At 43.3% G+C, this 12,906-nt stretch overlaps 1 protein-coding gene across 7 annotated transcripts in view; it reads right to left on the bottom strand.

Moving 5' to 3' along the window:
- PHYHIPL (phytanoyl-CoA 2-hydroxylase interacting protein like) overlaps nt 1–12,906 on the bottom strand; it is a 97,343-nt gene that overhangs the window by 47,017 nt on the left and 37,420 nt on the right. For 2 of the 7 annotated variants that reach the window (XM_009676583.2, XM_068950729.1), the window contains exon 1: nt 10,729–11,038. The exons of 1 other annotated variant lie outside the window; for it this stretch is intronic. In XM_009676583.2, the coding sequence (XP_009674878.2) occupies nt 10,729–11,015 (287 nt within the window). In that variant the 5' untranslated portion in view covers nt 11,016–11,038. Of the gene's footprint in view, nt 1–8,889; nt 8,925–9,928; nt 9,960–10,061; nt 10,079–10,675; nt 11,039–12,906 lie in introns of those variants that run through there. 4 more of the 7 variants (XM_009676743.2, XM_068950733.1, XM_068950736.1 and 1 more) reach the window with 4 other exon arrangements.

The following is a 12,906-nucleotide window of genomic DNA, read 5'->3' as shown; positions in this document are numbered from 1 at the left end:
GCATGTGACTGGCCTCTACCTGAATTGCAAGCAAACTGTCCTGTTCCCAGTACAGTAGCAGTAACGTCTTGCTGTAAATGTGACAGCAAATAATTCAGGAAAAAAAAAAACAGTAAAGGGCTCCAAGGAGATTTTTTTGATACTTCTTCCCATGCTTAGGAATAAGGATGTTTACCGAAAAATGAGACACACATTTGGGAAGCCCAGCTGTGAAAGGAGCTGTGAGAGTAGAGGTTGCTCCCCCTGGCCAAGTACCTCAAAACTGCTTTCTTAATTAAAAACTGGAAAAAATACAATCTAAGAAAAAACAAGGTGCGTATGCATCATGGCTACCATGAGTGGGTCTTGGTTTTATTTTGGCCCACAGTGCTACAGTATTTGAAACTGTGCAAGCTAGAACGTATGAGAACAGTTGTTATCAGCTAGCAATATTCACTAGAAGACAGTTTAGGCAAAGATGCTCACTCCCAACGTGGGGCTGTTTCATTGCAGAAAGCAAATGCCTGGGAGCTGCCAGGAGTGCCAATACAGAAGTAGGCGCAAGCAGTGGGGTTAGACTACAGCTGGTTTGGGTTTTTCAGCAGTCATTAAAATGACTGCCTGACAGTACCAGCTAAATGAAAATATTATGCAAGCTTTCTGCAGGCTGTGAATGCATTTTGGAGTAAAACCTTATTCTTGCATCTTGCTGGGAAAAAAAAAAAACATTATGGACAAATATCCCGACTGAAATAGATCATGCAACTGATTTTAGAGAGACTGTATGGTATTATTCTTATTTCCTCATCTGGACTTCTCTACCCTCTCTAGAGACAGTGCTCTGGACTCCCTACACTGTTAAACCCTCACTGACCTCAACAGAAGACTGTTCATCTCAACACACAGCTGCGCAGAGCAGCCAGCTGCCTCTCCGTGCTGCTCCCCAAAGCCTCTCGTTTGTTCCCAAAGTGAGGCTGCAATCCCATGTGCAGTTGCAGGGCTGGCAACAGGGAATGGGGTCACTTCTCCAGCATATCATGCTGTGTTGCCACAGGCCACAGGAGCAGAAGCTTTGCTACAACAATGATCACAAATATCTTCTTTCATTGCTTTAAGTTGTTTTCTCCTTTTCCTCCTCCTGGACTAGCCAGGGAGTATTATCACGGCATCTGAACCCTAAGGCAAAGTTGTCAGCACTGGGCACGCTCCTGCCAAGAGTTTCCTATGAATTATAAAGTCAGGGCATTCAAATATTACATCAATTCCCTTCCCTCAGGCTGTCTTCATGAACGCTTATTCATCTTGAAATGATGATACGCTAAGAAGTCACTTAAGCTCTTAAGCTTCCCTGATCTCCTGCCACAACTTCAAGGAGAACTAGTAAAAGGGGAGAAGGAGAATGGTCGAAAAAGCAAAAAACAAAAACCACAGTCACAAACACTTCTACTGCTGCCACAACTGCCTTTAAATAAAAAGATCACTTCCTGCACAGGTGAAACACAGCAGCATGTTTTGCTTTTCAGCCCATAATAAACCCTGATTCACTCCAACATTCCTGTTACCAAAAGATTATTGCTGTAGTCTCCTCCTTGCAGGGCAGTTTGGGAAAAGGGACAAACAGATGGAAAGCTGTTCTGCATACACCCTTTTAGAGACTGTAAAGGAGGAGAAGAAAGCAGGAAAAAAAAAAAAGAAAAAAAATATTTTCTCCTGTCATTACTATCAGGAGTATTAGTAGCCCTTACAAAGTACGCTTGTATTTCAAAGATAGCACTATCACACATGCACTGGCTTTGCCCTTCCAAAAAGACTAAGGAATACATTTCTTACAGCTTTAAATCGCATCTTTCTGTCCTGCTAGATATTGGAGGGGTTTGCACATTACAAGTGCAAATCACTTGTAATGTTATACTTGTAAACTAAAGAGCAGGCAAATGCTGTCAGGCTGGGCTGGAGCAATGCAAAAGTGCTATGGATGCACAACACTCGCTATACTTCAGTTCATAAGTACAGAATTAGTTCCCTTTCTGCCATGCCCTCTGCCACATACCGACAAGCAAACGGGAGCAGGGAAGCAGCTGACGGTTTCTGATGCCAAGGGACTGCATGCAGCGGGCTGTAACGCTGTGCTTGCCAGCACTTCTCAAATAAGAGGGGAAGGCGAGGTGCAAGTGCAGGGGAAGGAAGAGGTGAGGAAACAACTCTCTGTACTCTTTTTCTTCTTATGGGAGCTAAGCAGAGGAAGTCAGATTTGGACAAACTTATGAATGTAAGGCTACGGCAGGTTGTTCCCTTCCACACAACCCAGCAGTGACAGCAGTGCTGTCAGAGTCGTGAGGCCACCTCTCGATGCCGAGCTTTCACAGGCTGGGAGCGAGGCACAGGAGCCCCTTGTGTTCAGATGCTGCTTCCTCCTCTGCATTTCTCCACCCCAAAGGGCTTTTCTCTTGCTGGCTCCCTTTGCTTATCAGGGGTTTCTGAGGGAAAGAGAAAAAGGAAGGACAACAAGTGGTAAGGGTAACCTTCGTTCCCATTTTCAGAGAATACACAGCAGGGATGCAGGGCTCTGCTCAGCAGCCAGATACGGACCACGCTTCTCTCCGTGAGGACAAATCACAGGCACACCAAGAAAGCACGACTGTTGGGGGTACAAGGACTTCAGCTTGAAATGCCTACTCAGTCTGAGTGCCCCCTCCTCGCGCTCCTCGCTTGCTGGTTGGCATGGCTCTGGGTCCGCGGGATCCCTGAGCAGCAGGAGGCTGGTGGAGGGAACGACTGCACGCGCTTACATCACTCAGACACCGTTTCAGGACTGTCCAGGTCAAGCTTGATTCTATTTTCAGTGCTGCATAATGACGTGTGCTGACATGTGCCCATGACTGGCAGCAAGCATCGATGAGCACTGTAAAACGACCGGTTTCCAAATGTACAGCCACATGTCTCCTTTTTGCTCCAGGCAGCTAATAAAGATCCACTGATGGTAGCTGCTGTTTAATACGGTAAATGGTTTTGTAAATCACAGTCGTCTTCTCTTAGATAACCTCATTACGTAAGAACCAAGAGAGAACACATGTAAAGTGCAGAATCTGAACACCAAGGCAGCGATGGAGCGAGCCCTCAATGCAGTCAAGGGTACTGCCTTATTGAACATCTTTTCTGAGCATCCAAAGCTAATAAAAGGCCGACAGAAATAAAATTCACCCCCCTTTAGATATATACAAGAAACTTATAAAAACTTGCACCTGGCCACAGAATCCTGTATGATAACCCACTACCAGGTATTTAGCTAACCTGACGTTCAGCGTACAAAGTGGCAAGAAACTAAGCAAGTAAGTTTTAATCCTAAGTAAAACCAAACCAAAACCAAACAAAAATCTCCAAAAACTGGAGTCTAGAGATTGCAAATGGGTTGTTTCTGGGGTGGACTCAGTTGGAAGAAAATGAGCATAGTCTCTCCCGACCAGCTATATCCCCTGATGACATACACCACCAGACATTTTTTTGCATGCTGATTTATGAAGCTGTGCCGTGCTACTCGGCCTACAGTCTCCTTATGTGCTGCATCAGCAGCTCCTGCTGTAAACAGGTTTTCTACAAAGCAAGAGTGCTGCATTTATTCTTTATTGTTCACTCCTTATAACTCATGCTCATAGTATGGAAAAGCAAATGGAACGACTTTATAATGTTTAAAATCTTCATGGCAGGGAGAGGAGAACATGAAATAAAAGATAAGGAGAAAGAAGACGCAAGAATGGCAGAATGGATGGAAAACGGGGAGAGGCTCTTTTCTCCTTTTAGTTCATATTTATTACTCTCTGATCTTTCTTTGTCCTGCTTTGCTATATCATGTATCATAACTTCAAGCTTTGGGAAGATGGTGCGCAGGTAAGTTGGCAAAAAAGCCAACGTATGCAAGACCTGTACATCCCAGAGATTAAAAAGGTTCATGAGCAGGGGCTGTTTGTGGTGATGTGAGAAGACTTCAGTAAGTTTCATACAGACAGAAACCACATCAAAATCAGCAGGGCAGCGCTTCTGTCATTACTTTTGTGCAAGAGGGGTGGAAGGCTCATAGATTTACAGAACTCAGGAAGTGACGGCTCCTAGGAGTTTTTTCACTGATTTTAGAAGAGATTTAAATGAGGTCTTAAGAGAGCTGAGAAAATACTTTAAAAAAAAAAAATCAATATTTGCTCAAACTTTGGTAGGAATTCAGTTCAGCTGTGTTCAGAGTTCCTTCTATGTTTGCCCTTCGTATACATTCCTGTGAACAAATTTGCCAGGGATGAGACTCGCACAGAAACTGAACTCGTTATGCAAATTATTCAGTGAATGATTTGGAATAATTCAAAGGAAAAGACTAGATTCATAACGACAGAAGCAAATTAGGCCTTGTCACTACACTAAGCAATAAATTAAAGGGCTCAGGTCTGCTTCTTCTACTCAAAAAGCTGTAATTCTGAAATTAGTTAACATTAAAATGTGTTTCATGGCCTAAACGTGTACTTTATTACGAACTTGTCAATTTTTCTTTCTGTTCACAGTAATTTGTCCTTAAAATACAAAACAATGGTAGGTTTGCATTTCCTTGGTGATAAAGTTAAGGCCAAACTCAAGGGAAAAAAAAAAAAGTTAAAGCTCCCAATATTGGCTACATTTACAATGAAATATCAAAGGCAGAAGAAATCCATACAAAAACTTGTACCTGTCTTCTCTTAAGCCCTACAGAGCAGGTATGAAATCTAAGAAGGAGAAAGTGGCCAAAAAGAGGGAAAGGAAGCCTCCCTCCATGCACAAAAAAGGGAAGATTTACTATATGTTCTTATTTCACAAGGGGAAAAGTAGTAAATGAGATATTGATAACCTGACTAAATTCAGTCAGATAAGAATATATAAAATGAGAATTTCACCTATTTACTACCAAATTACCAAATGTGACTAGATATGTTACCATAGTGGCTGATTACGTTAGCCGTAACGAACTCGGCGGTTCTACCGTTTGTGTGCTCTCGTTTAGCGCACGCATTAGCATTACAAGTCTCTACTTTGCTGTCCTCTGCCCAGGAAGGAAGCAGAGGATGGAGTGAATCTGTCCGTCTCTCTCACTGGTGCTATATACGGCTACCTTTCTGCTCATGGGCATCTCTTCTATGAACAATTTCCCTTCAACTATCTGTACATTTTTAGAATATTCCTATAGTGCTCTTATTCCTTCCACTTCCTGCATTGTCTTCCATCATGAGCAATAAGTTGGCTGTCTAGATCTCTTTATTCACTGTGACATTTAGGTACTTAAGCCTAAGGCTCCAATGTCTTTAGAAAGGTTGCACGGCGTGGTAATGCTTTGGTTCTGAGGAAGAAATGTGTCCAGGCACCCAGTTCTGCATCTCAGCTATTTCTTGAGCTATGCTGACAATTTGCACTTTGGGGTTTTTTTTTTCTTCACTTTCTTCTAACAGGGAGACATTTAGTTATCCAAATATTTCTTTTGGACACAAATATAGCTTAGCTGCAAAAATAACTGAATGTATATGAATGGGAGACCTTATTTATGACTGCTCTGGTTCATATGTGATTGATTGCCTCCAGTCCGAATACTTAAATGTAGCTGAGCTATTTGTGTTGGAGGCAAGTGGCTGCTGAGCAGTATCATTTGGCAGTCACTGGATAGCTGGTCTTTCTTAGTGCTCCTCTATACGTGTCCCAGCAGACATTATTATTTTAAGAGTCACTAATACTGCTTATGAGAATTCTGAAGTAACAGTTTTTCTCTGCTTTTAAAAAATTTTGCTTTTCCTTCTACACTGAAGTCCTGGTTTTCATTCTCCCCCTCCCAACCCTCTTGTGCTGAGCTGTCTGTATTAATTCTTTTTAATTCATTCACTTAACATGACATATATAATACAAATATTTCTATATAGCCCCTGCATGTGTTTGCCAGGTAAGGCATACAGTATAACGGAAAAGTGGACTATTTCTTATGACATCCCCTAAGATGGAGATTATGTTCATTAATAAAATCATGTAAACATATTTAAAAATAAAAAGGAACGCTAATCCAAGCCTTTGCAAGCCTTCTCATAAAGTACAACACGAAACTTCCCAACTCCCCTTTTAAGATGCTCAAAACCTGCTTTGTCAGCAGATCCCATAAATAAATGCCCCTGCAGCACATTTTGGAGGTCAGCAGGCAGAGACTATTTTAGGTCTGAGAGAAATACTTCTACAGATGAAAAGCCATCCTTAATGATTGTCACCTTCTCCATTTCTCTGTACTTAAGAGGGGAACGCAGCTCCCATGCTTTTGCTAACGGTGAACATACATACCATCATGGTCTGGAGGAGCTCAGTCTGTGGGCAAAAGAGCAAAACCTATGCGTGCAGTTTGGATACGAATGCCGATTATCTAAGTCACCGTATCTTGTACAGAGAAACACCACACCACGGGGAGTCTGTTGTCATTCTGCGTTCCTGGACTGAGCTAAACAGTGTTTCGTCCACCCACCATCGCAAAAACCCACTCCTTGGGCAGGATCAGAAGTAGGATCAGTGTAACTGCAAGAAGAGTTTTGTTCCATGACAGCTATAGGTATAGATGTCTGCTCTACGTACTGAATACAAGAGCTTGTTTTAAGTCAGGTTTAATCCCCTCACTGTTTATGCTAATCCTTTCCTGTCTTTCATAATGTTCCCACAGACCACTCCAGGGTGTTTTCTGACATTGAAAAAGTCTTAACTTTGCAGCTTTATGGTTTGACAGACTACTGTGAAGCTACCTTCATCTTTTCTTTTCTAATGGATACATTCTGTTAAATAAGCGAGGCGGGGGGGGGGGGAACAGCATTTGAGCATTAATTGGATGAGAATGGCAATTTGTGGATGTGAGGAATAGCAAAGGTGCCACTAGAGTGTGTAAGTGGGCAGCTGGCACAGTAGCTTTTGCCAACGTTTGCGTTGCTGTGGGAGTACAGCAATATGGTAGCTGTTAACATTGCACTCAATAAATCTCTTTTCATATGTGAACACATGACTAGCCTTTTGGAGAATCAAGCTTAGTATTCTCTGCATCCACGGCAGGATTTCATGTATAATCCCAGCAAATGTCAGCAGGCCTTCATGGGTGTTTAAATATTGCATATGTCAAATTGCTTTCTTGAAATCTAACACATATTGAAATAGTGAAATAATAGTAAAAACAAATTCACGCCTTTAATTATACACACCAAAATGGGGTAATGCTCACCGTAGGTAGCACTTTTTCTCAGCTGACTCAAGCCTTAAGGCCTGCTGCTCAAGCCTGTGGGCCTGCTGCCCTCAAGTGCATGTGGCAATGTTTTATTAACATGAGGTTTGGTTTCTACCTGCTATATATATGTGCATCCATAGAAAAGGAGCACTTAAGTTTCTTCCAATGTCTTTACTGGAAATAAGAAGGACATTAAAATGATTGTGTTAGTAGTAGGGAATCATCCCAGTTTCATGTTAACTTTGATACGTTTCATAACTATTTGAGTTAAACAACAAAGACTATTCTAGGTAAAAACGGCACTGGACCTCAGTAAGGCGTGTTTCTACAACTATGTCTTCCCAGGAGACTTCCTCTTGTGGATCTCTTACAACTCGGACGCAAAGATTCGCTAAATTATTCTACAGGGAAAAAAATCCTCTGGCATTAGGTTTCTATCTTCTAGTCGTGCTCTGTTTCTGTTCTGCCATGGCATTTGTCTCTGTGCTGACTGTGCCTACGTTTCCTTCTTTACCTTCTTCAAAGGGCCTCCTTTCTGTGCCTCAGTCCTCCCCTACTAATCCTCGCTGTAGGAGGAGAGATTCATCGCTGCTTAACTATTAATTCTGAACAACTCCCAGAGCCCCATGTGCTATGCTTACGCTGTGGATGCTCCCTCAGTGGGAAGCTCTCTATAATAAACACTTATCATGACATCAACAAGTGAAACAACACTATTTTTAAGAGCCAACAACACTGCCATTTTTCAAGAAATTGTGTTTGTGAAGCTTCAGAAAAGATTCATTTGCAGAAGTAACAAATGGCGACTTACGGAGAACTAGAGCAAACTCAGAACATGTAACCCTTGCTTAGTCTTTGAAACCGCTTCACTGAAAATGATCGCATTAGATTTAGGAAGACCATATAAATTGATACTTACTTTCAGGACATATGAAAATATCCTGAATTAATCAATTCCTTATTTTTATTTCTTTATGCATGCCTCATTAATATCTTGCTGCTAGCATGTACATGAACCACAGAGTACGCATAGTTAACCCTGAGAAATTCTAAAACAAATGCAATGAAAATACTCTAACCAAGCCAATAGTAAAACTAGCTGGCTAGTGAGGTGAAGAAAAATTTCCATTCAGTAGCAACGGTACCTCTCCACTCCCCAAAACTATCTTCTAAAGTGTGGATGCTTACTACCATTCTACTCACCTAACATCACCCTTGTTTTTATTCTTACATTCGCTAAATCAGACACTGTCTTCTCAGAAAGCATTTGGGGATGTAAGGTGGTGGAGTATTTATCTGTAAATATGCCTGCAGTATTTCAAAACAAAATGATTCATTAAAGTGCTTATGCTATTATCACCCACAAAAATGCATTTATATTCATAGGAAATTAAGTTTTATAGTTTCCCATGCAAATATCAAGAAGGGCCATTTATATTTTCTTACTGAAAAGTTAATGACTTGCACATTCCCTAATAAGATATTTTCAATAAACCTCAATAATGTGGCTATTTACATTCATAGTTATTGTCAGGAGCATAAAGAAGGAAAATAATTTCTCCACCCTATCCCTTAACCCTAAAAGCTTGAAATTTATATCTGTAGAAAAATACCAAACCGCAACATTCCCCCCCGCCTCCAAAACCCAGAACTCAAAATCCCACCTTCTGCAAACCAAAGTCATGGAATATTGCTCTGGAAAGCGCACAATCAGCAGACCGCGTCGGAGCGGCAGTATTTTACTAACAGGCTGTCAACACAGCCCAGGGAGGGTATGGGTGCAAGTCTCTGCTGCAAGCGTGGAGGCAGCACGGCGCCCCAGAGGAGCGAAGAGCTCGGGGCCAGGCCACCCACAGCGGGGCGAGGGGTAACACTGGTCCTCTCCCAGGGTGTTTGCGGTGTCCCAAGGACAGAGCCGAGCCCCAGCAGCGCGAAGGCATGGCTGGGGCATGCTGCTATAGGTCCTGTCTACTATTCCCAGCTCCGATTTCTCTTTTTGAGCAGATACTACATTGTGAGTTAAATCTGGCTTGTAGCTACTCTGTGGATGAAGATCCTATCTTATCTATCTTTCTGTAGGTTTTGTACATTTGACAAAGGCACAAATGACAGGATAAGGCTTAAGACGTGGCCATATTGGCCAGCTGTCTCCACCATATATTCCAAGAATCAAAACAAATTTTAGGAGCAATATAAATAGGGAAATATTGCAAAATAGCATTTCATATAAAAAGTACTCTGCCATGACATACCCAGTACAATTTGAACAAATTTGCTCAAACAGTAAATCTTGTGTCAAAATAACGACAGCTGGAACTTAATACCCTACATATCTAGCTTTCCAATAAGAATTTAAATTAAAAAAAAAGTCTGTAAATCCCAGCATGCTGACCCACATGAGATTCATGGAAAGGGAAGGTTATACGCCTAGACTCGACACACAGAAGTGTGGAGGTGTTTTGAGACATTAATAAAACCAAGTACTATTTACTTTTCATTTTGCAGTGTACCACCATTCCTGTGGGTTTTACAATCCTAAGGAGACTGAAAACAGAAACACTTCAGCTGTAGAGTAAAAGCACCAATTTCCCGAACTATGGGCCAAAATAGTCTGATAACACACACAGCAGAATAGATCATTCTGCACATATATAAATAAACAAAACCCTACTCAGAAAACAAGCAACAAACAAACAAGAAAACCTTTATCCTTGAGCATCTGGGATCCAAAGGCATTCAAGTCCAAGAGGAGAAATCATATTTGAGCTTTATCATATGCTAAAGAGCAGGTCTAACCTTCCCTCCAGAAAACGACACCATCTGTTAGATTACATACATGTACTACCTGCTCCTCAAAGTCAGTAACATGTATTCATTTCATGGGAGCAGCCATAACTCTCTGAACAGAGGGGAAATCCAATGGACTGAGATGCAGACAATCCCTTTGTCCTTGATTTCAAACAAGGAAAACTTTGGAGTTTGAAAGTTGGTTTTAGGTAGTTTTCCAGCTTCACAGCTTAGAAGAAGCTTGGCGATGTAGAAGGGCGCAATTTTATGTTGTTAAACCCTGGAGACGTGGGATCTAGACAAACGTTCTTGTGTCAGCAGAGCAAAAACTGAAAGAAAACAGATTTGCCTGTCCACAGTGGGCGTTCTCGCTCCAATCCCTCAGTCACTGCATGTGCAGGCATCACATCGAGCCGTTAATTCTGCAGAATTTCCCTCCTACTCCCCACTGCATCACTATTCCCTACCGGCTGCATAACTGAGCCTCTCACTGCCTCACATTTTCCCTGCAGATTGAGAGTCACGTTCTTCCAAGCGCCTGAACTTTGCTTCCTCTGCTCTCTTCACCACCTTCCTCTCCTAGTTCCTCAGCTCTTTTTTTTAACTCCAGCCTCACTTTGCTTTCCTCCCTCTTTCCAAGGCTCCTGCCCTGGGTCCCCGTACCTCGTGCACAGGGTGACCGCTGGATCCCGGCTGGAGGAGCCGCCTCCGCTCACCCTGGGGATGGTGACTTCTCCCTGGGCCCTTCCCTCGCAGCGGGCTCGGCGCTGCCTTCCTGCTGCTCCTCCTCCAGCTCCCTCGCTCCGGCACACAGAAGGGAGGTTTTCCTGCAACTGGTGTTGGGGCCTAACGCCAGGAACAGTTCTGCCCACCGTGGCCAACAGCCAAACACCGGAGACACCTGAAGTGGAGGGGCAGTAGAGGGCCTGGGATGCCACCGATCCCTTCTCAAAGGCACGCAGGCCTGAGGTCTGCACCCTGAAGGCGCTCTGCGTCCCCACATCCCCTTGCACCCGCTGTTCCTGGTGACCCCCCCGCCTCGCTACGGATGCTCCCCAGTGCCTGACGGGAGGGTGAGCAGAGGAGAGGAGGAGGAGGAGGAGGAGGTGGCTGAGCAACCAGGCTTCCCCTATTGCCGCTGCCATCGCCTTTGCGTTGCAGAGGGATGATCTGGCTGCCTTTGTGGGGCCCTTTGGCAGGAGCCCAGTAGCCTTTCTGTGCCACTGCTCCCATTGTACCGCAGCCGCATAAACAGGGGCTTGTCCAGAGCCTTCTCGACAGCTCTGGAGGAGATCCACAAGCAGCCAGTGGTAAATAGGCCACAGCAAGCTGGGCTACTCTGTACACCGGCTATTGTCCGTATCCTTATCCCTATTTCTTGTAGGAATATGGAAGTTTGCCGGTATCAGTGAAACAGTACAAAGAAATATTACGCGACTGGGATAAATATTCTCACCCGGACCTTGACGCTACCAAGATTGTCTTTGATGCTCCACTGCTTCTAAAATCACAGACTGGATGATGTTTAGCAGTTCGTGGGGCCACGTTGTTTTGCCACAGAGATAAATAAATGAGGCAGAAAATAAACAGTGTTGGAGAAGAAAAAGCCAGCTGCCATTGTGAGGAGAAGAATTATTTTTAAACCAGAAAAGGACATCTTGACCAATAGACTACTATTATCCTCTCTCTATGCTGCGAATATTCAAAACTAGAAAAAATGATATCAGCGCTCTACTCCCTGGCGTCTAAGCTCTCTTTGACAGGAAGGAAAGCATAAAGACAAGGTCTTTCATCCACCTGCAACGCGCCTGGTGGTGCTAGGCAGCGTATGAGTCACCAGTGCAGTCTGCTCACTTTGCATTCATCTGAGCCACCACACAAACTGTAAGGCACTAGAACACTACTAGACCAGGATCAGAAGAAAAATCAGTGAGGTTGGTCCTCTCCAAGCTCTGAGATCTCTAAACTGGAAAGAATTCCCCTGTACTTCCTGAACTTAAATGATAGACTCGAAACCCTCTGGTCTTCCTTGTTCAGCCTTCTTCCTCCTACAGCTGTAACACCGGGAATACTCAATGTCAAAGTTCCCCATCATGGGAACACCACGTACAGAGCAGGAGTTAGCGTGGCTCCTATAGCATCCTCATAAGAAATTCCAGTAGCTTTAGCAGGAGCGCTATATTTACCAAAAATCTGGTTGTTCTTTCCCTCTGTTTTCTCTCTGTTAGAATTGCTCTGCTTACAAGGAGAGCCCGTCCTGGTGTAGGACGCCTCACGCGTTCTGAAACCCAGGACAACGTGGATGTACAAGCAGGACCTCCGTTCTGTTCTCCCTTGCCCGACCCACAGCAGAGCGGGCAGAGGGATGAAGCGTATATGCTACACAGCATGCTCGAAGATACTGCTTTAGCTGCCTCTAAGACAGAACTTAGTATTTCACGAATACCCCCTTCTCTACAAGGGCAAACGGCAGGATTCTCCCATCCGACTTCCCAATTGTTGCAGTGATCAGCTGGCCTAACCCCTGAAGATGAGATTAGCAAGCTGACGTGAATTATTCCATTGTCTTCAATGAAACTAGACAAATTTATACCCACTGAGAATCTGCTCTCCACTTATTACTACAGTCCTGTGCAAAAGAATATACTTACAAAATTGCAGTACAAATATGGATGTGAAGAAAAACAATCTTTCTCTTTCGTAAAAGCTGTTACCTATTTTGATTTCTACGCATCCATAAAAGTAGAGGCTACAGACCGTATTCTGTCTGCATGGCCTCTCAAATTAATGTTGTTTTAAACAAATTCAACCTTTATGATTTTTTTCCCTATCCCAAAACAGTTACTGTTTCCTGCTCTGCATTTAATTTTTAATATGGAATTAAATATGTACTC

This window comes from Struthio camelus, chromosome 7, assembly GCF_040807025.1.
Source record: "Struthio camelus isolate bStrCam1 chromosome 7, bStrCam1.hap1, whole genome shotgun sequence".
In the NCBI taxonomy this organism is placed as follows: domain Eukaryota; kingdom Metazoa; phylum Chordata; class Aves; order Struthioniformes; family Struthionidae; genus Struthio; species Struthio camelus.
Note: the sequence above shows the minus strand (reverse complement) of the source record. Positions and strands in the feature narration are given on the sequence as shown.